This window comes from Salvelinus fontinalis, unplaced genomic scaffold (assembly GCF_029448725.1).
Source record: "Salvelinus fontinalis isolate EN_2023a unplaced genomic scaffold, ASM2944872v1 scaffold_0383, whole genome shotgun sequence".
In the NCBI taxonomy this organism is placed as follows: Eukaryota; Metazoa; Chordata; class Actinopteri; order Salmoniformes; family Salmonidae; genus Salvelinus; species Salvelinus fontinalis.
The window spans coordinates 115,524-140,910 of record NW_026600592.1 but is presented as its reverse complement, the minus strand read 5'-3'; the positions used below and the strand labels follow the sequence as shown (position 1 = coordinate 140,910).

The following is a 25,387-nucleotide window of genomic DNA, read 5'->3' as shown; positions in this document are numbered from 1 at the left end:
CATGGAGAGACAGACAGGGATAGTGATATACTGGATGTGTGCTGACTAGAGAGGACCATGGAGAGACAGACAGGGATAGTGATATACTGGATGTGTGCTGACTAGAGAGGACCATGGAGAGACAGACAGGGATAGTGATATACTGGATGTGTGCTGACTAGACAGGACCATGGAGAGACAGACAGGGATAGTGATATGCTGGATGTATCCTGACTAGACAGGACCATGGAGAGACAGACAGGGATAGTGATATGCTGGATGTATCCTGACTAGAGAGCACCATGGAGAGACAGACAGGGATAGTGATATGCTGGATGTATCCTGACTAGAGAGGACCATGGAGAGACAGACAGGGATAGTGATATACTGGATGTATCCTGACTAGACAGGACCATGGAGAGACAGACAGGGATAGTGATATATTGGATGTATCCTGACTAGAGAGGACCATGGAGAGACAGACAGGGATAGTGATATACTGGATGTATCCTGACTAGACAGGACCATGGAGAGACAGACAGGGATAGTGATATACTGGAATGTATGCTGACTAGACAGGACCATGGAGAGACAGACAGGGATAGTGATATACTGGATGTATCCTGACTAGACAGGACCATGGAGAGACAGACAGGGATAGTGATATACTGGATGTGTGCTGACTAGACAGGACCATGGAGAGACAGACAGGGATAGTGATATACTGGATGTATCCTGACTAGACAGGACCATGGAGAGACAGACAGGGCTAGTGATATACTGGATGTATCCTGACTAGACAGGACCATGGAGAGACAGACAGGGATAGTGATGTATTGGATGTATCCTGACTAGACATGACCATGGAGAGACAGACAGGGATAGTGATATACTGGATGTGTGCTGACTAGAGAGGACCATGGAGAGACAGACAGGGATAGTGATATACTGGATGTGTGCTGACTAGAGAGGACCATTGATAGACAGACAGGGATAGTGATATACTGGATGTATCCTGACTAGACAGGACCATGGAGAGACAGACAGGGATAGTGATATATTGGATGTATCCTGACTAGACAGGACCATGGAGAGACAGACAGGGTTAGTGATATACTGGATGTATCCTGACTAGACAGGACCATGGAGAGACAGACAGGGATAGTGATATGCTGGATGTATCCTGACTAGAGAGGACCATGGAGAGACAGACAGGGAGACAGACAGGGATAGTGATATACTGGATGTATCCTGACTAGACAGGACCATGGAGAGACAGACAGGGATAGTGATATACTGGATGTGTGCTGACTAGAGAGGACCATGGAGAGACAGACAGGGATAGTGATATACTGGATGTATCCTGACTAGACAGGACCATGGAGAGACAGACAGGGATAGTGATATACTGGATGTATCCTGACTAGACAGGACCATGGAGAGACAGACAGGGATAGTGATATACTGGATGTGTGCTGACTAGACAGGACCATGGAGAGACAGACAGGGATAGTGATATACTGGATGTATCCTGACTAGAGAGGACCATGGAGAGACAGACAGGGATAGTGATATATTGGATGTATCCTGACTAGACAGGACCATGGAGAGACAGACAGGGATAGTGATATACTGGATGTGTGCTGACTAGAGAGGACCATGGAGAGACAGACAGGGATAGTGATATACTGGATGTATCCTGACTAGACAGGACCATGGAGAGACAGACAGGGATAGTGATATACTGGATGTATCCTGACTAGACAGGACCATGGAGAGACAGACAGGGATAGTGATATACTGGATGTGTGCTGACGAGACAGGACCATGGAGAGACAGACAGGGATAGTGATATACTGGATGTGTGCTGACTAGACAGGACCATGGAGAGACAGACAGGGATAGTGATATACTGGATGTGTGCTGACTAGACAGGACCATGGAGAGACAGACAGGGATAGTGATATGCTGGATGTATCCTGACTAGACAGGACCATGGAGAGACAGACAGGGATAGTGATATACTGGATGTGTGCTGACTAGACAGGACCATGGAGAGACAGACAGGGATAGTGATATACTGGATGTGTGCTGACTAGACAGGACCATGGAGAGACAGACAGGGATAGTGATATGCTGGATGTATCCTGACTAGAGAGGACCATGGAGAGACAGACAGGGATAGTGATATGCTGGATGTATCCTGACTAGACAGGACCATGGAGAGACAGACAGGGATAGTGATATGCTGGATGTATCCTGACTAGACAGGACCATGGAGAGACAGACAGGGATAGTGATATACTGGATGTGTGCTGACTAGAGAGCACCATGGAGAGACAGACAGGGATAGTGATATGCTGGATGTATCCTGACTAGACAGGACCATGGAGAGACAGACAGGGATAGTGATATACTGGATGTATCCTGACTAGACAGGACCATGGAGAGACAGACAGGGAGACAGACAGGGATAGTGATATACTGGATGTGTGCTGACTAGACAGGACCATGGAGAGACAGACAGGGATAGTGATATACTGGATGTATCCTGACTAGACAGGACCATGGAGAGACAGACAGGGATAGTGATATACTGGATGTATCCTGACTAGACAGGACCATGGAGAGACAGACAGGGATAGTGATATACTGGATGTATCCTGACTAGACAGGACCATGGAGAGACAGGGATATATGATGTTCTCTTGTCTGAAGGAGACATCACACCAGACTGGTTTGTACACACACTTTCTGTCTCAGGTGCCTCTGCGTAGTCACACAGTGTGGAGGAAGCATTCCGTTTTTGCGTGTGTGTGTCTGTGTGTGTGTGTGTACGCTTGTGTGTTTGTGCGTGCGTTTGTGTGTGCCAATGAGAAACAGCAATGGTCCACTGGCCAGGGGGTTGATGACCGTGCGTGTTAGGAACATGCACACACATCCTCGCCAACACACACACACACCAGGAACTCCCCTCCAAACATGTCCAGAAAGAGCAGTAAATCAGGACCAGATCGGTTCAGTCCGACTCACAAAGGATCCGACAGGAATCTGGGTCAGAGTGGTCAAATTGACACACAAACACACACATACACACACACACACACACACACACACACACACACACACACACACACACACACACACACACACACACACACACACACACACACACACACACACACACACACACACACACACACACACAACCCCCAGGAGAGGATGTTTGTGAGGAAGGAATGTTCGCTATGAGCCCTCCGCTCCACAGAGAGGTGCTGGACCAGACATATCTATCTGTTTCCCACCATACAATACTACTCTTCCTCTCTCCCCTGCCTCTCCTTCCCCTCATCCTCCTCTGTCTCTCTTCCTCTCTCCCCCTGCCTCTCCTTCCCCTCATCTTCCCCTGTCTCTCTTCCTCTCTCCCCCTTCTCTCCCCTCCTCTCTCTCCCTGCCTCTCCTTCCCCTCATCCTCCTCTGTCTCTCTTCCTCTCTCCCCCTTCTCTCCCATCCTCTATCTCTCCCTGCCTCTCCTTCCCCTCATCCTCCTCTGTCTCTCTTCCTCTCTCCCCCTTCTCTCCCCTCCTCTCTCTCCCTGCCTCTCCTTCCCCTCATCCTCCTCTGTCTCTCTTCCTCTCTCCCCCTTCTCTCCCATCCTCTATCTCTCCCTGCCTCTCCTTCCCCTCATCCTCCTCTGTCTCTCTTCCTCTCTCCCCCTTCTCTCCTCTCCTCTCTCTCCCTGCCTCTCCTTCCCCTCATCCTCCTCTGTCTCTCTTCCTCTCTCCCCCTTCTCTCCCCTCCTCTCTCCCTGCCTCTCCTTCCCCTCATCCTCCTCTATCTCTCTTCCGCTCTCCCCCTTCTCTCCCCTCCTCTCTCCCTGCCTCTCCTTCCCCTCATCCTCCTCTGTTTCTCTTCCTCTCTCCCCCTTCTCTCCCATCCTCTCTCCCTGCCTCTCCTTCCCCTCATCCTCCTCTGTCTCTCTTCCTCTCTCCCCTTTCTCTCCCATCCTCTCTCTCCCTGCCTCTCCTTCCCCTCATCCTCCTCTGTCTCTCTTCCTCTCTCCCCCTTCTCTCCCATCCTCTATCTCTCCCTGCCTCTCCTTCCCCTCATCCTCCTCTGTCTCTCTTCCTCTCTCCCCCTTCTCTCCCATCCTCTCTCTCCCTGCCTCTCCTTCCCCTCATCCTCCTCTGTCTCTCTTCCTCTCTCCCCCTTCTCTCCCCTCCTCTCTCTCCCTGCCTCTCCTTCCCCTCATCCTCCTCTGTCTCTCTTCCTCTCTCCCCCTTCTCTCCCATCCTCTCTCCCCCTGCCTCTCCTTCCCCTCATCCTCCTCTGTTTCTCTTCCTCTCTCCCCCTTCTCTCCCCTCCTCTCTCTCACTGCCTCTCCTTCCCCTCATCCTCCTCTGTCTCTCTTCCTCTCTCCCCCTTCTCTCCCATCCTCTCTCCTCTTTCCTCGCTCCCTTCCCCTCACCCCACTTAACTCAGAATCTCTGAGTCCCAATAGCCTGTTCTCTCTCTAGATATCCATGGTGGGTATTTCTATGATGTGTTTGGCATAAACATGTGTTGTCTGGTTTTGTCTCTCTCCAGATGCCCGGGGTGGGTACTGCTATGCCAGCCTGCTGAATGGGCGTTGTGCCAACCAGAACTCCCAGCTCCTGACCAAGATACAGTGCTGCTGTGACAGTGGGCGCTGCTGGTCGGACGGGTCCAGTCCTGAGTTGTGCCCCATGACAGGGACTGGTAGGTACTGACCCAGTACTCATGTACAATCAGCAATCATTTTCACTTTAGCTGTAGATGTTTCTTCTCTATTTCGTCATATTTCTATGTGTCTCTCTCTCTGCTCTAGATGAGTACCAGAAGCTGTGCACACAGGTGCAGACCGGTCCAGGGGGGGAGACTTTCCCAGGTGGGGGAGGGCCTCTCCCAGGTGGGGGAGGGGGAAGACCAGGAGTTCCCCAAGTCCCAGGTATCTACCCAAGACCACCCTACCCAGGACCACCAATCCCTTTCCAGCCTCCGCCTGGACCAGATCAATACCCTGGACCCAGTAAGTAGTACCCTGACATCTTACCCCTCACCTCTCACCACTGAAGCCTCCTCACATGTTAAAATCAGAGTCATATTAAAACCTTAACGGTGAAGAAATCCTTCAGTAACGAAGTGTCTCTTATGACTATGAATGTGGTAATGTGGTAACCCCTCTTTCTGTCTCTCACCCCCCTTTTCTCTATCCCTCGCCCTCTCTCTCCTTACCCTCTCTCCCCACTACACCGCTCTCCCTCATCCTCTCCCACTCTCTCCTTTCCCCCTCTCCCCTCTACATCCCTCTCCCTCATCCTCTCCCACTCTCTCCTTTCCCCCTCTCCCCTCTACATCCCTCTCTCTCATCCTCTTCCTCTCTCCTCCTTTCCCCCTCTCCCCACTATATCCCTCTCCCTCTCTCTCCTTCTCTCTCCTTTCCCCCTCTCCTCTCTACATCCCTCTCTCTCATCCTCTCCCTCTCTCTCCTTTACTCCTCTCTCCACTACATCTCCTCCCTCCTCTCCCCCCTCTCCCCCTCCAGGCATCATCCAGACCCAGAACATCAGTACCAGCATTACTAACATGTGTGAGGTATACAGGAACCTGTGTCTGAACGGCCGCTGTGTCCCCTCCCCTGGAAGCTACCGCTGTGACTGTAACATGGGCTTCAGACTAGACTCACGAGGAGAGTGTATCGGTGAGGGATGGAGCAATGGAGGAGGGAGGGAGGGAGAGGGCAGGAGGATGAGGGGAGGAGGGAGAGAGGGATGGAGGAGGGAGGAGAGAGAGGGAGGGAGAGTGCAGGAGGGTGAGGGGAGGAGGGAGAGAGGGATGGAGGAGGGAGGAGAGAGAGGGAGGGAGAGGGCAGGAGGGTGAGGGGAGGAGGGAGAGAGGGATGGAGGAGGGATGAGAGAGAGGGAGGGAGAGGGCAGGAGGGTGAGGGGAGGAGGGAGAGAGGGATAGGGGATGGAGGAGAGAGAGGGAGGGAGAGGGGAGGAGGGAGAGAGGGATGGAAGAGGGAGGGAGAGGGCAGGAGGGTGAGTTGAGGAGGGAGAGAGGGATGGATGGAGGATGGATGAGAGAAAGGGGGGAGAGTGCAGGAGGGTGAGGGGAGGAGGGAGAGAGGGATGGAGGAGAGAGAGTGAGGGAGAGGGCAGGAGGGGGAGGGTGAGAGGGATGGAGGGATGGAGGAGGGAGGGAGAGGGCAGGAGGGTGAGGGTGAGGGGAGGAGGTTGAGGGTGAGAGGGAGGAGGGAGGGAGAGGGCAGGAGGGTGAGGGGAGGAGGGAGAGATGGAGGAGAGAGGGAGGGAGAGGGCAGGAGGGTGAGGGGGTAGGGTGAGAGGGAGAGGGCAGGAGGGTGAGAGGACGAGGGAGGGAGGGAGGGAGGGAGGGAGAGAGAGAGAGAGAGAGAGAGAGAGAGAGAGAGAGAGGAAGGGTGGGAGGGACAGATGGACAGAGTTTGGTTGACGGACAGAGTTTGGTTCTTACGAGTGTGTTTGCCCTCCAGATGATGATGAGTGTGAGCGTAACCCGTGTGTGAACGGAGAGTGTGTGAACACGGCTGGATCCTACTTCTGCCAGTGTCCTGCTGGCTTCCAGTCTACTGCTACCAGGACTGAGTGCAGAGGTAACACACACAACTGTACACACACACACATACACACAGAGTGGTGAGAGTGGTGAGAATATCATGTCCTGTGTGTGTTTCAGACCAGGATGAGTGTGTGGCAAACGGTCGTATCTGTAACAACGGAAGGTGTGTGAACACTGAGGGGAGCTTCCACTGTGTATGCAACGCCGGCTTTGAGATCTCTACTGACGGGAAGAACTGTCAAGGTCTGTCTCAAACACACCTCTCTCTCTGTTTGTCTTTGTGGATCTCTGTTGATCTCTGTTGATCTCTGTTGATGTCTGTTGTCTTTGTGGATCTCTGTTGATCTCTGTTTGTCTTTGTGGATCTCTGTCGATCTCTGTTGTCTTTGTGGATCTTTGTTGATCTCTGTCGGTCTCTGTTGTCTTTGTGGATCTTAGTTGATCTCTGTTGATCTCTGTTGGTCTCTGTTGATATCTGTTGATCTCTGTTGGTCTCTGTTGATCTCTGTTGGTCTCTGTTGGTTTCTGTTGATCTCTGTTGGTCTCTGTCGGTCTCTGTCGGTCTCTGTTGATCTCTGTTGATCTCTGTTGATCTCTGTTGGTCTCTGTTGATCTCTGTTGGTCTCTGTTGGTCTCTGTTGATCTCTGTCGGTCTCTGTCGGTCTCTGTCGGTCTCTGTTGGTTTCTGTTGATCTCTGTTGATCTCTGTTGGTCTCTGTTGGTCTCTGTTGGTCTCTGTTGGTCTCTGTTGGTTTCTGTTGATCTCTGTTGATCTCTGTTGGTCTCTGTTGATCTCTGTTGATCTCTGTTGGTCTCTGTTGATCTCTGTTGGTTTCTGTTGATCTCTGTTGATCTCTGTTGGTCTCTGTTGGTCTCTGTTGATCTCTGTTGATCTCTGTTGGTCTCTGTTGATCTCTGTTGATCTCTGTTGGTCTCTGTTGATCTCTGTTGGTCTCTGTTGATCTCTGTTGGTCTCTGTTGATCTCTGTTGGTCTCTGTCGGTCTCTGTCGATCTCTGTTGGTCTCTGTCGGTCTCTGTCGATCTCTGTCGATCTCTGTCGGTCTCTGTTGGTCTCTGTTGGTCTCTGTTGGTTTCTGTTGATCTCTGTTGATCTCTGTTGGTCTCTGTTGATCTCTGTTGATCTCTGTTGGTCTCTGTTGATCTCTGTTGGTTTCTGTTGGTCTCTGTTGATCTCTGTTGGTTTCTGTTGATCTCTGTTGGTCTCTGTTGGTCTCTGTTGGTCTCTGTTGGTTTCTGTTGGTTTCTGCTGATCTCTGTGGGTCTCTGTTGGTCTCTGTTGGTCTCTGTTGGTTTCTGCTGATCTCTGTTGGTCTCTGTTGATCTCTGTTGGTCTCTGTTGATCTCTGTTGGTCTCTGTTGGTCTCTGTTGATCTCTGTTGATCTCTGTTGGTCTCTGTTGGTCTCTGTTGGTCTCTGTTGGTCTCTGCTGATCTCTGTTTCTCATTGTTTCTCTCTGTTGATCTCTGTTGATCTCTGTTGGTCTCTGTTGGTCTCTGTTGGTCTCTGTTGATCTCTGTTGATCTCTGTTGGTCTCTGTTGATCTCTGTTGATCTCTGTTGGTTTCTGTTGATCTCTGTTGGTCTCTGTTGGTCTCTGTTGATCTCTGTTGATCTCTGTTGGTCTCTGTTGATCTCTGTTGGTTTCTGTTGGTCTCTGTTGATCTCTGTTGGTTTCTGTTGATCTCTGTTGGTCTCTGTTGGTCTCTGTTGGTCTCTGTTGGTTTCTGTTGGTTTCTGCTGATCTCTGTTGGTCTCTGTTGGTCTCTGTTGGTCTCTGTTGGTTTCTGCTGATCTCTGTTGGTCTCTGTTGATCTCTGTTGGTCTCTGTTGATCTCTGTTGGTCTCTGTTGGTCTCTGTTGATCTCTGTTGATCTCTGTTGGTCTCTGTTGATCTCTGTTGATCTCTGTTGGTCCATGTTGATCTCTGTTGGTCTCTGTTGATCTCTGTTGATCTCTGTTGATCTCTGTTGATCTCTGTTGGTCTCTGTTGGTCTCTGTTGGTCTCTGTTGGTCTCTGCTGATCTCTGTTTCTCTCTGTTGATCTCTGTTGATCTCTGTTGGTCTCTGTTGGTCTCTGTTGGTCTCTGTTGGTCTCTGTTGATCTCTGTTGGTCTCTGTTGATCTCTGTTGATCTCTGTTGGTTTCTGTTGATCTCTGTTGGTCTCTGTTGATCTCTGTTGATCTCTGTTGGTCTCTGTTGATCTCTGTTGGTCTCTGTTGATCTCTGTTGGTCTCTGTTGATCTCTGTTGGTCTCTGTTGGTCTCTGTTGATCTCTGTTGGTCTCTGTTGGTCTCTGTTGATCTCTGTTGATCTCTGTTGGTCTCTGTTGGTCTCTGTTGGTCTCTGTTGATCTCTGTCGGTCTCTTGATCTCTGTTGGTCTCTGTTGATCTCTGTTGATCTCTGTTGGTCTCTGTTGATCTCTGTCGGTCTCTTGATCTCTGTTGGTCTCTGTTGATCTCTGTTTCTCATTGTTTCTCTCTGTTGATCTCTTTTCCTCTTTCTATATCTCACAATTTTCATTTTAATTAACTTTATTAACGTGCCATATTGATACACATTGTCAAATACATCAGCCTCTATCTGTTTCTCTCTGTCTCTGTCTCTTTCGTTCTCTGTTTCTCTCTCTCCTCTGTCTCTCTCTCTTTATTTTTCTCTCTCTCTCTGTCTCTCTCTCTCTCTCTTCCTCTCTGTCTCTCAGTTTCTGTCATTCTTTCTTTCCCTCAATCTTAATTAATTCTCGATCTTAGATATGGAACCCTCTACACTACTTGAAGGCCTGCAGTCGTTCTGTATATTCTAATAGTATTTTCCCACATATTTTAGATTCATTTTGACCTATTGTTATCTATGACCTGTATATATTGTCCTAATATGTTGTGTGTGTGTGTGTGTGTGTGTGTGTGTGTGTGTGTGTGTGTGTGTGTGTGTGTGTGTGTGTGTGTGGGTGGGTGGGTGGGTGGGTGGGTGGGTGGGTGTGTGTGTGTGTGTGTGTGTGTGTGTGTGTGTGTGTGTGTGTGTGTGTGTGTGTGTGTGTGTTTCTCTCCCCCAGACATGGATGAGTGTCTGATCAGGAACATGTGTTTGAATGGGATGTGCATCAACGACGAGGGAAGCTTTAAATGTATTTGTAAACATGGCTATCTGCTCGACCCAACCGGGCGCTTTTGTGTAGGTACGTCTGCTGTCCAATCACAACCCTCTGTCTGCTGCATCAGAAAAGGATATGAAAACTGTCAAATGCAATGTCCCGGAAAGTGTCAAAGTCAGGAAATGTACTGAAAAGTGTCAATGCCACAAAAATGTACCAAAAGGTGGCAAATTCATGTAAAAAAGGCTAAATGGGAGTTCTGTTGCTAGTAGTCTACATAGAGTAGAGAGAGTCTCATTTCAGAGAGGGATGTATTTCCTCAGTATGAATTTAACAGTCTAGAGAGGATTAACAGTCCGTACAGTCTAGAGAGGTTTAACAGTCTATACAGTCTAGAGAGGTTAACAGTCTATACAGTCTAGAGAGGGTTAACAGTCTATACAGTCTAGGGAGGTTTAACAGTCTACACAGTCTAGAGAGGTTTAACAGTCTATACAGTCTAGAGAGGTTTAACAGTCTATACAGTCTAGAGAGGTTTAACAGTCTATACAGTCTAGAGATGTTAATAGTCTATACAGTCTAGAGAGGTTTAACAGTCTATACAGTCTAGAGAGATTAACAGTCTATACAGTCTAGAGAGGTTTAACAGTCTATACAGTCTAGAGAGGTTTAACAGTCTACACAGTCTAGGGAGGTTTAACAGTCTATAGAGGTTTAACAGTCTAGAGAGGTTTAACAGTCTACACAGTCTAGGGAGGTTTAACAGTCTACACAGTCTAGCGAGGTTTAACAGTCTACACAGTTTAGAGAGGTTTAACAGTCTATACAGTCTAGAGAGGTTTAACAGTCTATACAGTCTAGAGAGGTTAACAGTCTATACAGTCTAGAGAGGTTTAACAGTCTATACAGTCTAGAGAGGATTAACAGTCTGTACAGTCTAGAGAGGTTAACAGTCTAGAGAGGTTTAACAGTCTAGAGAGGTTAACAGTCTGTACAGTCTAGAGAGGATTAACAGTCTGTACAGTCTAGAGAGGTTAACAGTCTATACAGTCTAGAGAGGTTAACAGTCTGTACAGTCTAGAGCGGATTAACAGTCTGTACAGTCTAGAGAGGTTAACAGTCTATACAGTCTAGAGAGGTTTAACAGTTTATACAGTCTAGAGAGGTTAACAGTCTATACAGACTAGAGAGGGTTAACAGTCTATACAGTCTAGAGATTAACAGTCTATACAGTCTAGAGAGGTTTAACAGTCTACACAGTCTAGGGAGGTTTAACAGTCTACACAGTCTAGAGAGGTTTAACAGTCTACACAGTCTAGAGAGGGTTAACAGTCTAGAGAGGTTAACAGTCTATACAGTCTAGAGAGGTATAACAGTCTATACAGTCTAGAGAGGTTTAACAGTCTATACAGTCTAGAGAGGTTTAACAGTCTATACAGTCTAGAGAGGTTTAACAGTCTAGAGAGGTTTAACAGTCTATACCGTCTAGAGAGATTTAACAGTCTATACAGTCTAGAGAGGTTTAACAGTCTAGAGAGGTTTAACAGTCTATACAGTCTAGAGAGGTTTAACAGTCTAGAGAGGTTTAACAGTCTATACCGTCTAGAGAGATTTAACAGTCTATACAGTCTAGAGAGGTTTAACAGTCTATACCGTCTAGAGAGGTTTAACAGTCTATACAGTCTAGAGAGGTTGAACAGTCTATAGAGGTTTAACAGTCTACACAGTCTAGAGAGGTTTAACAGTCTACACAGTCTAGAGAGGTTTAACAGTCTATACAGTCTAGAGAGGGTTAACAGTCTATACAGTCTAGAGAGGTTTAACAGTCTATACAGTCTAGAGAGATTTAACAGTCTATACAGTCTAGAGAGGGTTAACAGTCTATACAGTCTAGAGAGGTTTAACAGTCTATACCGTCTAGAGAGGTTTAACAGTCTATACAGTCTAGAGAGGTTGAACAGTCTATAGAGGTTTAACAGTCTACACAGTCTAGAGAGGTTTAACAGTCTATACAGTCTAGAGAGGTTTAACAGTCTATACAGTCTAGAGAGGTTTAACAGTCTAGAGAGGTGTAACAGTCTAGAGAGGTTTAACAGTCTAAACAGTCTAGAGAGGGTTAACAGTCTACACAGTCTAGAGAGGTTTAACAGTCTACACAGTCTAGAGAGGGTTAACAGTCTACACAGTCTAGAGAGGATTAACAGTCTAGAGAGGTTTAACAGTCTAGAGAGGGTTAACAGTCTACACAGTCTAGAGAGGTTAACAGTCTAGAGAGGTTTAACAGTCTACACAGTCTAGAGAGGGTTAACAGTCTACACAGTCTAGAGAGGTTTAACAGTCTACACAGTCTAGAGAGGGTTAACAGTCTACACAGTCTAGAGAGGTTAACAGTCTATACAGTCTAGAGAAGATTAACAGTCTAGAGAGGTTTAACAGTCTAGAGAGGGTTAACAGTCTACACAGTCTAGAGAGGTTTAACAGTCTACACAGTCTAGAGAGGATTAACAGTCTAGAGAGGTTTAACAGTCTAGAGAGGGTTAACAGTCTACACAGTCTAGAGAGGGTTAACAGTCTACACAGTCTAGAGAGGTTTAACAGTCTACACAGTCTAGAGAGGGTTAACAGTCTGCACAGTCTAGATAGGATTAACAGTCTAGAGAGGTTTAACAGTCTAGAGAGGGTTAACAGTCTACACAGTCTAGAGAGGTTAACAGTCTAGAGAGGTTTAACAGTCTACACAGTCTAGAGAGGGTTAACAGTCTACACAGTCTAGAGAGGTTTAACAGTCTACACAGTCTAGAGAGGGTTAACAGTCTACACAGTCTAGAGAGGTTAACAGTCTATACAGTCTAGAGAGGATTAACAGTCTAGAGAGGTTTAACAGTCTAGAGAGGGTTAACAGTCTACACAGTCTAGAGAGGTTTAACAGTCTACACAGTCTAGAGAGGATTAACAGTCTAGAGAGGTTTAACAGTCTAGAGAGGGTTAACAGTCTACACAGTCTAGAGAGGTTTAACAGTCTACACAGTCTAGAGAGGATTAACAGTCTAGAGAGGTTTAACAGTCTAGAGAGGGTTAACAGTCTACACAGTCTAGAGAGGATTAACAGTCTAGAGAGGTTTAACAGTCTAGAGAGGGTTAACAGTCTACACAGTCTAGAGAAGTTTAACAGTCTAGAGAGGGTTAACAGTCTAGAGAGGTTTAACAGTCTAGAGAGGTTTAACAGTCTAGAGAGGGTTAACAGTCTACACAGTCTAGAGAGGTTTAACAGTCTAGAGAGGGTTAACAGTCTAGAGAGGTTCAACAGTCTAGAGAGGGTTAACAGTCTAGAGAGGGTTAACAGTCTAGAGAGGTTCAACAGTCTAGAGAGGTTTAACAGTCTAGAGAGGTTTAACAGTCTAGAGAGGTTTAACAGTCTAGAGAGGGTTAACAGTCTACACAGTCTAGAGAGGATTAACAGTCTAGAGAGGTTTAACAGTCTAGAGAGGGTTAACAGTCTACACAGTCTAGAGAGGATTAACAGTAGAGAGGTTTAACAGTCTAGAGAGGGTTAACAGTCTACACAGTCTAGAGAGGATTAACAGTCTTGAGAGGATTAACAGTCTAGAGAGGTTTAACAGTCTAGAGAGGTTTAAACAGTCTAGAGAGGGTTAACAGTCTACACAGTCTAGAGAGGATTAACAGTAGAGAGGTTTAACAGTCTAGAGAGGTTTAACAGTCTAGAGAGGGTTAACAGTCTACACAGTCTGTTGAGGCCTCTGTGCTCTTTCTCTGCCTCTGAGGAAACCAAGGTTGGTTCCCAAATGGCACGCCAATTCCTATATGGTGTACTACTTCAACCAGAGATCTACAGTATGTACCCTGGTCAAACATAGGGTACTATTTAGGATACAGGGTGTTATTTGGGACACAGCCCATGTTTCTATCCTCCAGTGGCTCCAGACATAACACAAAGCAACCAGCCACATCACTGTTTACACGGCATTAGGGTCATTGTTAGAATACACCACTGTGGTTTACATTATGGGCTTATGTGACTGGAGCAGCAGAATGCTTTTTCTTCTGTTGGGTTATATGATCTTCCAGGAAGATAAAGAGTGAAGTTATACTGTACAGCCATTATAGCTGAATCATGAAATAAGTGGCCCTTAGAAAGTGGTTAGGAGACTGCAAGTCAAATATTTTCACTTAATAATGTAAAGTACAGTTCAATAATGTAAAGTCCAGTTCAATAATGTCAAGTACAGTTCAATAATGTCAAGTACAGTTCAATAATGTCAAGTCCAGTTCAATAATGTCAAGTCCAGTTCAATAATGTCAAGTCCAGTTCAATAATGTCAAGTCCAGTTCAATAATGTCAAGTCCAGTCCAATAATGTCAAGTCCAGTTCAATAATGTCAAATCCAGTTCAATAATGTCAAGTCCAGTTCAATAATGTCAAATCCAGTTCAATAATGTCAAGTCCAGTTCAATAATGTCAAGTACAGTTCAATAATGTCAAGTCCAGTTCAATAATGTCAAGTCCAGTTCAATAATGTCAAGTCCAGTTCAATAATGTCAAGTCCAGTTCAATAATGTCAAGTCCAGTCCAATAATGTCAAGTCCAGTTCAATAATGTCAAGTCCAGTTCAATAATGTCAAGTCCAGTTCAATAATGTCAAGTCCAGTCCAATAATGTCAAGTCCAGTTCAATAATGTCAAGTACAGTTCAATAATGTCAAGTCCAGTTCAATAATGTCAAGTCCAGTTCAATAATGTCAAGTCCAGTTCAATAATGTCAAGTCCAGTCCAATAATGTCAAGTCCAGTTCAATAATGTCAAATCCAGTTCAATAATGTCAAGTCCAGTTCAATAATGTCAAATCCAGTTCAATAATGTCAAGTCCAGTTCAATAATGTCAAGTACAGTTCAATAATGTCAAGTCCAGTTCAATAATGTCAAGTCCAGTTCAATAATGTCAAGTACAGTTCAATAATGTAAAGTACAGTTCAATAATGTCAAGTACAGTTCAATAATGTCAAGTCCAGTTCAATAATGTCAAGTCCAGTTCATCTGTGGGAGTTGAAGTTGTTTGAAGTGAAAGAACTATAGTAAATAAACAACCCTGACTCCTTTGACCAGATTGAGTCTAGAGAAGAGAAGTTACATGGACATTCAGAAGGATATTTTGTGTGTATAACTTGACAGTTGATATTGAGCTGGTTTCCCAGACCTTTGTTAGGCCTGCTTCTGGAATAAGCATGCTCAAAAGAAAATATACACTGAGTGTACAAAACATTAAGAACACCTGCTCTTTCCATGACAGACTGACCAGGTGAATCCAGGGGAAAGCTATGATCCCTTATTGATGTCACTTGTTAAATCCACTTCAATCAGTGTAGATGAAAGGGAATATTAGGACTGAATATTAGGAAGGTGTTCTTAATGTTTGGTAAACTCAGTGTACATTGACAACTGAATATTAGGAAGGTGTTCTTAATGTTTAGTAAACTCAGTGTACATTGACAGTTATCTTTAGACATAATAGCCTTAATGTAGGTCTGGTAAACCGTCTCATAGTGTTCCAATTTATGCTATCTTTGTTCTCTACCTTTGTTCTCCTCTGCTACCGCCTACCCCCTTTCACCTGTCTCCCCTCCTGTCTCCCCTGTTCTTCCCTTTCACCTGTCTCCCCTCCTGTCTCCCCTGTTCTCCCCTGCTACCGCCTACCCCCTTTCACCTGTCTCCCCTCCTGTCTCCCCTGTTCTCCCCTTTCACCTGTCTCCCTTCTTGTCTCCCCTGTTCTCCCCTGCTACCGCCTACCCCCTTTCACTTGTCTCCCTTCCTGTCTCCCCTGTTCTCCCCTTTCACCTGTCTCCCTTCTTGTCTCCCCTGTTCTCCCCTGCTACCGCCTACCCCCTTTCACTTGTCTCCCTTCCTGTCTCCCCTGTTCTCCCCTTTCACCTGTCTCCCCTCCTGTCTCCCCTGTTCTCCCCTGCTACCGCCTACCCCCTTTCACCTGTCTCCCCTCCTGTCTCCCCTGTTCTCCCCTGCTACCGCCTATCCCCTTTCACCTGTCTCCCCTGTTCTCCCCTGCTACCGCCTACCCCCTTTCACTTGTCTCCCCTCCTGTCTCCCCTGTTCTCTCCTCCTGTCTCCCCTCTTCTCATCTTTCTCCCCTGTTCTCCTCCTGTCTCCCCTGTTCTCCTCCTGTCTCCCCTCTTCTCCCCTCCTATCTCCCCTGTTCTCCCCTCCTGTCTCCCCTCTTCTCCCCTGTCTCCCCTTTTCTCCCCTCCTGTCTCCCCTCTTCTCCCCTGTCTCCCCTGTTCTCCCCTCCTGTCTCCCCTCTTCTCCCCTGTCTCCCCTCTTCTCCCCTCCTGTCTCCCCTCTTCTCCCCTGTCTCCCCTCTTCTCCCCTGTCTCCCCTGTTCTCCCCTCCTGTCTCCCCTCTTCTCCCCTGTCTCCCCTCTTCTCCCCTCCTATCTCCCCTGTTCTCCCCTCCTGTCTCCCCTCTTCTCCCCTGTCTCCCCTCTTCTCCCCTCCTGTCTCCCCTCTTCTCCCCTGTCTCCCCTCTTCTCCCCTCCTGTCTCCCCTCTTCTCCCCTGTCTCCCCTCTTCTCCCCTCCTGTCTCCCCTCTTCTCCCCTCCTGTCTCCCCTCTTCTCCCCTGTCTCCCCTCTTCTCCCCTGTCTCCCCTCTTCTCCCCTGTCTCCCCTGTTCTCCTCCTGTCTCCCCTCTTCTCCTCCTGTCTCCCTACCAGACATTGATGAGTGTGAGACTCCAGGGATGTGTATGAACGGCCACTGTGTGAACACGGAGGGGTCGTTCAGGTGTGAGTGTATGGCTGGTCTGGCCGTGGGTCTGGATGGCCGCGTCTGTGTCGGTGAGTGTCTCTCTCCTCTCTAGAATCTAGAATCTGATCTATGATCAATGTATTATTGATTGATTGATTTGGTTTAATCAATCATAAATTCCCTTTTGGAACCTTTTTTTCTAAGAGTGTGTGGTTGTAGGATTGGTTTGGGACCATATTCCTGGGTTCCCAATGTGAGTGAGCAGGAAGTGTACAGTTTGGGTTGACTGCATTCGTTCTGGATGATATCAGATCAGGGGAATGCTGCAATCCCTTCGATACACAACCCTGTTTGTTTCACTGTTGTTTGTCTAAACGAGGGAGGGAGGGAGGGAGGGAGGGAGGGAGGGAGGGAGGGAGGGAGGGAGGGAGGGAGGGAGGGAAGGAAGGAAGGAAGGAAGAAGGGGAAGGAGTGAGAGAAACAGGAAGAGATAAATTCATAGTTTTCTCTGTATCCTGATTCCAGACACACATATGCGCAGCACTTGTTACGGAGGCTACAAGCGGGGACAGTGTGTGAAGCCATTCTTCGGAGCCGTGACCAAGTCAGAATGCTGCTGTGCCAGTGTGGAGTACGCCTTTGGAGAGTCCTGCCAACCATGCCCACCCCAAAACTCAGGTACACACACACACCCATTTGCACGCACACACACACACACACACACACACACACACACACACACACACACACACACACACACACACACACACACACACACACACACACACACACACACACACACACACACACACACACACACACACACACAATTGGGTCTACACAGCCACCACTCATGCTGTTGCCCTGAGTGAAGTGGATGATGTGTTTTGGCATCTCAGTTAACGTTAGTAATACCACAGGCCAACTGATGTCCAACAGACAGAGCGATATGAGGGACACACACTCTTGAGGCATCAAGATGGAGTCATCAGTCTGCAGTTTGGCATTCCCTCTGTCTGAGTCATGATTACAGAGATTGATATTCACGGCTGTTCCGGCTATGACAAAGTAACAGTGTTACCGTGCACTGATGTTCTATGGTTGGTGACTAGAAACCATCCACCTCTTAATCTGATTCAATCCACAGAAACAGGAGATGTTGTCTTCATCTGCTGTGGCCTGTAATCTCTGACTGTCTGACTCCAACACTTCACACCTCCACTCCTCCATTCCTCCACCTCCACTCCTCCACCCTGCCACCCCCTCCACTCCTCCACCCCCACTCCTCCACCCTGCCACCCCCTCCACTCCTCCACTCCTCCACCCCTCTACCCCCACTCCTCCACCCTGCCACCCCCTCCACTCCTCCACCCCCACTCCTCCACCCTGCCACCCCCTCCACTCCTCCACCCCCACTCCTCCACCCTGCCACCCCCTCCACTCCTCCACCCCCACTCCTCCACCCTGCCACCCCCTCACTCCTCCACCCTGCCACCCCCTCCACTCCTCCACCCCCACTCCTCCACCCTGCCACCCCCTCCACTCCTCCACTCCTCCACCCCTCTACCCCCACTCCTCCACCCTGCCACCCCCTCCATTCCTCCACCCCCACTCCTCCACCCTGCCACCCCCTCACTCCTCCACCCTGCCACCCCCTCCACTCCTCCACCCTGCCACCCCCTCCATTCCTCCACCCCCACTCCTCCACCCTGCCACCCCCTCACTCCTCCACCCTGCCACCCCCTCCACTTCTCCACCCCCACTCCTCCACCCTGCCACCCCCTCCACTCCTCCATCCCCACTCCTCCACCCTGCCACCCCCTCCACTCCCCCACCCCCACTCCTCCACCCTGCCACCCCCTCCACTCCTCCACTCCACCCTGCCACCCCCCTCCACCCCTCCACCTCGCCACACATAATAACACTACAACCAGTCATTTCTCATTAGCTCTGCCTGTTAAAGTCTGAGTATCAAAAAGACGCCAAAGTCCCACCACATTAAGGGTTCATTTCATATACATCCAGACCAAATGAGAAAGCATGGAAACGGATAATAACATGGTATGAAATTACTTGCTCTGAGATCTCTGGATGTTGGCAAATGTGATGTGTTCACAAAATGCTGTTATTTCATTTAGTAGTTTCACTAACCCCTGTGTGTGTGTGTGTGTGTGTTTGCGTGTGTGTGTGTATGTGTGTGTGCGTGTGTGCGTATGTGTGTGTGCGCGTGTGTGTGGTGTGTGTGTGTGTGTGTGTGTGTGTTTTGCAGCTGAGTTCCTGGCTCTGTGTAGTAACGGCCCCGGCACCACCAGCGATGGCAGAGGTAACGATCAAAAACAGAGGGAACCTGGTGTGTCTCAATGAAATGACTCTCTCCCAGATATTAACCTTGTGTGTTAATCTCTCCCAGATATCAATGAATGTGCTCTGGATCCGGACATCTGTCAGAACGGTGTGTGTGAGAACATGCTGAGGACCTATAAGTGTAACTGTAACATGGGCTTTGAGGTGGACACCACTGGAAAACACTGTGTTGGTAAGTCCCATGACTTATCCTTAAAATGACTGGATTATCCTAATGTTGCTATCTCTGTCTGTCTGTCTGTCTGTCTGTCTGTCTGTCTGTCTGTCTGTCGTGTCTGTCTGTCTGTCTGTCTGTCTGTCTGTCTGTCTGTCTGTCTGTCTGTCTGTTCAGACATACTGTAGATGAATGTATTAACCATAGAGATCATATTAAATGAGTTCTAAGATATCATTCTGTGGTATTACCTCCGTCTGTGTATCTGTCTCCTCTCAGACATAGATGAGTGTGCAGTGAACAGGTTACTGTGTGACAACGGCCTGTGCAGGAACACTCCAGGTAGTTTCACCTGCCACTGTCCCACCGGCTTCCTGTTCCACCCTGAGACGGATGTCTGCGAAGGTGAGATACACTGGCCCAGACTAGTTACTGTCTGTCTGTCTGTCCGTCTGTCTGTCCGGGTTGGGTTTAATCACATTTAAAGTTCAGAGAATTGGAATTTCAAGGTACTTCCGTAATTGTCTGGAATTGAAATGGAGTTGACCCCCAGCCCTGCTGTCGGTGTGTCACACAGAGACGTGTTAGAAGCTGGTCAGGAGCAGAAAGAACGATGTGGTAACATCTTCCTGTAGATATTGATTTGTGGATGACTTTCTCCTCTAAGTCATATAGATGTGTGTGTGTTTCTTGTCGATATTGATGAATGTGTGTTGTCTCCTGCAGACATTGATGAGTGTGAGTCGAAGCCGTGTGTGAACGGGGACTGTAAGAACAGCCCGGGGTCCTACGTGTGTCTCTGCTCAGCAGGCAGCACGCTGGACGCCTCTGGAACACAGTGTATAGGTACGTGAGTATAACAACCCCTGCTGTTTCTGTGTGTGTGTTTGTGAGAGGATGTTACTTTTGACCAGAGGATTAGGGGACTACTATCTGAGGGGCTAAAATGGCAGCTATGAAATGTTATGCTGTGTATTAGTACAGTCCTCTGCCCTCCCTCTCCCTGTCCCTGTAGAGACCAGTAAAGGCACATGTTGGCTGAAGGTGATTAACGGACGCTGTGAGATCAACATCAACGGAGCCACTCTGAAATCCCACTGCTGCTCAACACTGGGAGAGGCCTGGGGAAGTCCCTGTGCCAAGTGTGAACCAGGTTAGTGGGAACCTACAGAACCATATAGAACCACATGGAACATCTAGAATCTCTAGAACTTTTAGAACCTATTTAACCTGTAGCCCTTCTCTGGGGAGAGGCCTGGGGAAGATCGTGTGCCTTGTGTGAACCAGGTGATATTTAGAGCCTGTACTGTAGCTAGGTGAGGGTTAGAACCTGTACTGTAGCTAGGTGAGGGTTAGAGCCTGTACTGTAGCTAGGTGAAGGTTAGAGCCTGTACTGTAGCTAGGTGAGGGTTAGAACCTGTACTGTAGCTAGGAGAGGGTTAGAACCTGTACTGTAGCTAGGTGAGGGTTAGAGCCTGTACTGTAGCTAGGTGAGGGTTAGAACCTGTACTGTAGCTAGGTGAGGGCTAGAACCTGTACTGTATCTAGGGTGAGGGTTAGAGCCTGTACTGTAGCTAGGTGAGGGTTAGAGCCTGTACTGTAACTAGGTGAGAATTAGAACCTGTACTGTAGCTAGGTGAGGGTTAGAGCCTGTACTGTAGCTAGGTGAGAATTAGAACCTGTACTGTAGCTAGGTGAGAATTACAACCTGTACTGTAGCTAGGTGAGAATTAGAACCTGTACTGTAGTTAGGTGAGAATTACAACCTGTACTGTAGCTAGGTGAGAATTACAACCTGTACTGTAGCTAGGTGAGAATTACAACCTGTACTGTAGCTGGGTGAGAATTAGGACCTGTACTGTAGCTAGGTGAGAATTACAACCTGTATTGTAGCTAGGTGAGAATTACAACCTGTACTGTAGCTAGGTGAGAATTACAACCTGTACTGTAGCTAGGTGAGAATTACAACCTGTACTGTAGCTAGGTGAGAATTACAACCTGTACTGTAGCTAGGTGAGAATTACAACCTGTACTGTAACTAGGTGAGAATTACAACCTGTACTGTAACTAGGTGAGAATTACAACCTGTACTGTAACTAGGTGAGAATTACAACCTGTACTGTAGCTGGGTGAGAATTAGGACCTGTACTGTAGCTAGGTCGAATTACAACCTATACTGTAGCTAGGTGAGAATTACAACCTGTACTGTAGCTAGGTGAGAATTACAACCTGTACTGTAGCTAGGTGAGAATTACAACCTGTACTGTAGCTAGGCGAGAATTACAACCTGTACTGTAACTAGGTGAGTATTACAACCTGTACTGTAGCTAGGTGAGAATTACAACCTGTACTGTAGCTAGGTGAGAATTACAACCTGTACTGTAGCTAGGTGAGAATTACAACCTATACTGTAGCTAGGTGAGAATTACAACCTGTACTGTAGCTAGGTGAGAATTACAACCTGTACTGTAGCTAGGTGAGAATTACAACCTGTACTGTAGCTAGGTGAGGGTTAGAGCCTGTACTGTAGCTAGGTGAGAATTACAACCTGTACTGTAGCTAGGTGAGAATTAGAACCTGTACTGTAGCTAGGTGAGAATTATAACCTGTACTGTAGCTAGGTGAGAATTAGAACCTGTACTGTAGCTAGGTGAGAATTACAACCTGTACTGTAACTAGGTGAGAATTAGAACCTGTACTGTATCTAGGTGAGAATTAGAACCTGTACTGTAGCTAGGTGAGAATTACAACCTGTACTGTAGCTAGGTGAGAATTACAACCTGTACTGTAGCTAGGTGAGAATTACAACCTGTACTGTAGCTAGGTGAGAATTACAACCTGTACTGTAGCTAGGTGAGAATTACAACCTGTACTGTAGCTAGGTGAGAATTAGAACCTGTACTGTAGCTAGGTGAGGGTTAGAGCCTGTACTATAGCTAGGTGAGGGTTAGAGCCTGTACTGTAGCTAGGTGAGAATTACAACCTGTACTGTAACTAGGTGAGATTTACAACCTGTACTGTAACTAGGTGAGAATTAGAACCTGTACTGTAGCTAGGTGAGAATTACAACCTGTACTGTAGCTAGGTGAGAATTACAACCTGTACTGTAGCTAGGTGAGGGTTAGAACCTGTACTGTAGCTAGGTGAGAATTAGAACCTGTACTGTAGCTAGGTGAGAATTACAACCTGTACTGTAGCTAGGTGAGGGTTAGAACCTGTACTGTAGCTAGGTGAGAATTACAACCTGTACTGTAGCTAGGTGAGAATTAGAACCTGTACTGTAGCTAGGTGAGAATTACAACCTGTACTGTAGCTAGGTGAGAATTAGAACCTGTACTGTAGCTAGGTGAGAATTAGAACCTGTACTGTAGCTAGGTGAGAATTACAACCTGTACTGTAGCTAGGTGAGAATTACAACCTGTACTGTAGCTAGGTGAGGGTTAGAACCTGTACTGTAGCTAGGTGAGAATTAGAACCTGTACTGTAGCTAGGGGAGAATTACAACCTGTACTGTAGCTAGGTGAGGGTTAGAACCTGTACTGTAGCTAGGTGAGAATTACAACCTGTACTGTAACTAGGTGAGAATTACAACCTGTACTGTAGCTAGGTGAGGGTTAGAACCTGTACTGTAGCTAGGTGAGGGTTAGAGCCTGTACTGTAGCTAGGTGAGGGTTAGAGCCTGTACTGTAGCTAGGTGAGAATTACAACCTGTACTGTAACTAGGTGAGAATTAGAACCTGTACTGTAGCTAGGTGAGAATTACAACCTGTACTGTAGCTAGGTGAGAATTAGAACCTGTACTGTAGCTAGGTGAGAATTACAACCTGTACTGTAGCTAGGTGAGAATTAGAACCTGTACTGTAGCTAGGTGAGGGTTAGAGCCTGTACTGTAACTAGGTGAGGGTTAGAGCCTGTACTGTAACTAGGTGAGAATTAGAACCTGTACTGTAGCTAGGTGAGAATTAGAACCTGTACTGTAGCTAGGTGAGGGTTAGAGCCTGTACTGTAGCTAGGTGAGAATTAGAACCTGTACTGTAGCTAGGTGAGAATTAGAACCTGTACTGTAGCTAGGTGAGGGTTAGAGCCTGTACTGTAGCTAGGTGAGAATTATAACCTGTACTGTAGCTAGGTGAGGGTTAGAGCCTGTACTGTAGCTAGGTGAGAATTAGAACCTGTACTGTAGCTAGGTGAGAATTACAACCTGTACTGTAGCTAGGTGAGAATTACAACCTGTACTGTAGCTAGGTGAGAATTACAATCTTTATTGTAGCTAGGTGAGAATTACAACCTGTACTGTAGCTAGCTGAGTATTACAATCTTTATTGTAGCTAGGTGAGAATTACAACCTGTACTGTAACTAGGTGAGAATTAGAACCTTTACTGTAACTAGGTGAGAATTACAACCTGTACTGTAACTAGGTGAGAATTAGAACCTGTACTGTAGCTAGGTGAGAATTATAACCTGTACTGTAGCTAGGTGAGAATTACAACCTGTACTGTAGCTAAGTGAGAATTACAACCTGTACTGTAGCTAGGTGAGGGTTAGAGCCTGTACTGTAGCTAGGTGAGAATTATAACCTGTACTGTAACTAGGTGAGGGTTTGAGCCTGTACTGTAGCTAGGTGAGAATTAGAACATGTACTGTAACTAGGTGAGAATTAGAACCTGTACTGTAGCTAGGTGAGAATTACAACCTCTATTGTAGCTAGGTGAGAATTTCAACCTGTACTGTAGCTAGGTGAGAATTACAACCTGTACTGTAGCTAGGTGAGGGTTAGAGCCTGTACTGTAGCTAGGTGAGGGTTAGAGCCTGTACTGTAGCTAGGTGAGAATTACAACCTGTACTGTAGCTAGGTGAGAATTATAACCTGTTCTGTAGCTAGGTGAGAATTACAACCTGTACTGTAGCTAGGTGAGGGTTAGAACCTGTACTGTAGCTAGGTGAGAATTAGAACCTGTACTGTAGCTAGGTGAGAATTAGAACCTGTACTGTAGCTAGGTGAGAATTACAACCTGTACTGTAGCTAGGTGAGGGTTAGAACCTGTACTGTAGCTAGGTGAGAATTAGAACCTGTACTGTAGCTAGGTGAGAATTACAACCTGTACTGTAGCTAGGTGAGGGTTAGAACCTGTACTGTAGCTAGGTGAGAATTACAACCTGTACTGTAGCTAGGTGAGAATTAGAACCTGTACTGTAGCTAGGTGAGAATTAGAACCTGTACTGTAGCTAGGTGAGAATTACAACCTGTACTGTAGCTAGGTGAGAATTAGAACCTGTACTGTAGCTAGGTGAGAATTACAACCTGTACTGTAGCTAGGTGAGAATTACAACCTGTACTGTAGCTAGGTGAGGGTTAGAACCTGTACTGTAGCTAGGTGAGAATTAGAACCTGTACTGTAGCTAGGTGAGAATTACAACCTGTACTGTAGCTAGGTGAGGGTTAGAACCTGTACTGTAGCTAGGTGAGAATTACAACCTGTACTGTAACTAGGTGAGAATTACAACCTGTACTGTAGCTAGGTGAGGGTTAGAACCTGTACTGTAGCTAGGTGAGGGTTAGAGCCTGTACTGTCGCTAGGTGAGGGTTAGAGCCTGTACTGTAGCTAGGTGAGAATTACAACCTGTACTGTAACTAGGTGAGAATTAGAACCTGTACTGTAGCTAGGTGAGAATTACAACCTGTACTGTAGCTAGGTGAGAATTAGAACCTGTACTGTAGCTAGGTGAGAATTACAACCTGTACTGTAGCTAGGTGAGAATTAGAACCTGTACTGTAGCTAGGTGAGGGTTAGAGCCTGTACTGTAACTAGGTGAGGGTTAGAGCCTGTACTGTAACTAGGTGAGAATTAGAACCTGTACTGTAGCTAGGTGAGAATTAGAACCTGTACTGTAGCTAGGTGAGGGTTAGAGCCTGTACTGTAGCTAGGTGAGAATTAGAACCTGTACTGTAGCTAGGTGAGAATTAGAACCTGTACTGTAGCTAGGTGAGGGTTAGAGCCTGTACTGTAGCTAGGTGAGAATTATAACCTGTACTGTAGCTAGGTGAGGGTTAGAGCCTGTACTGTAGCTAGGTGAGAATTAGAACCTGTACTGTAGCTAGGTGAGAATTACAACCTGTACTGTAGCTAGGTGAGAATTACAACCTGTACTGTAGCTAGGTGAGAATTACAATCTTTATTGTAGCTAGGTGAGAATTACAACCTGTACTGTAGCTAGCTGAGAATTACAATCTTTATTGTAGCTAGGTGAGAATTACAACCTGTACTGTAACTTTGTGAGAATTAGAACCTTTACTGTAACTAGGTGAGAATTACAACCTGTACTGTAACTAGGTGAGAATTAGAACCTGTACTGTAGCTAGGTGAGAATTATAACCTGTACTGTAGCTAG

The 25,387-nt window shown here is 46.9% G+C and overlaps 1 protein-coding gene across 1 annotated transcript in view; it reads left to right on the top strand.

Moving 5' to 3' along the window:
• Positions 1-25,387, top strand: part of LOC129845847 (fibrillin-1-like) — a gene marked incomplete at its 5' end in the record, with an annotated part of 175,540 nt that overhangs the window by 42,370 nt on the left and 107,783 nt on the right. Inside the window, 13 exon segments of the mRNA XM_055913771.1 lie at positions 4,567-4,719; positions 4,829-5,029; positions 5,546-5,701; positions 6,512-6,631; positions 6,715-6,840; positions 9,670-9,792; positions 16,445-16,567; positions 17,004-17,156; positions 18,748-18,801; positions 18,889-19,014; positions 19,276-19,401; positions 19,723-19,842; positions 20,012-20,149. Coding sequence (XP_055769746.1) covers positions 4,567-4,719; positions 4,829-5,029; positions 5,546-5,701; positions 6,512-6,631; positions 6,715-6,840; positions 9,670-9,792; positions 16,445-16,567; positions 17,004-17,156; positions 18,748-18,801; positions 18,889-19,014; positions 19,276-19,401; positions 19,723-19,842; positions 20,012-20,149 — 1,719 coding nt within the window.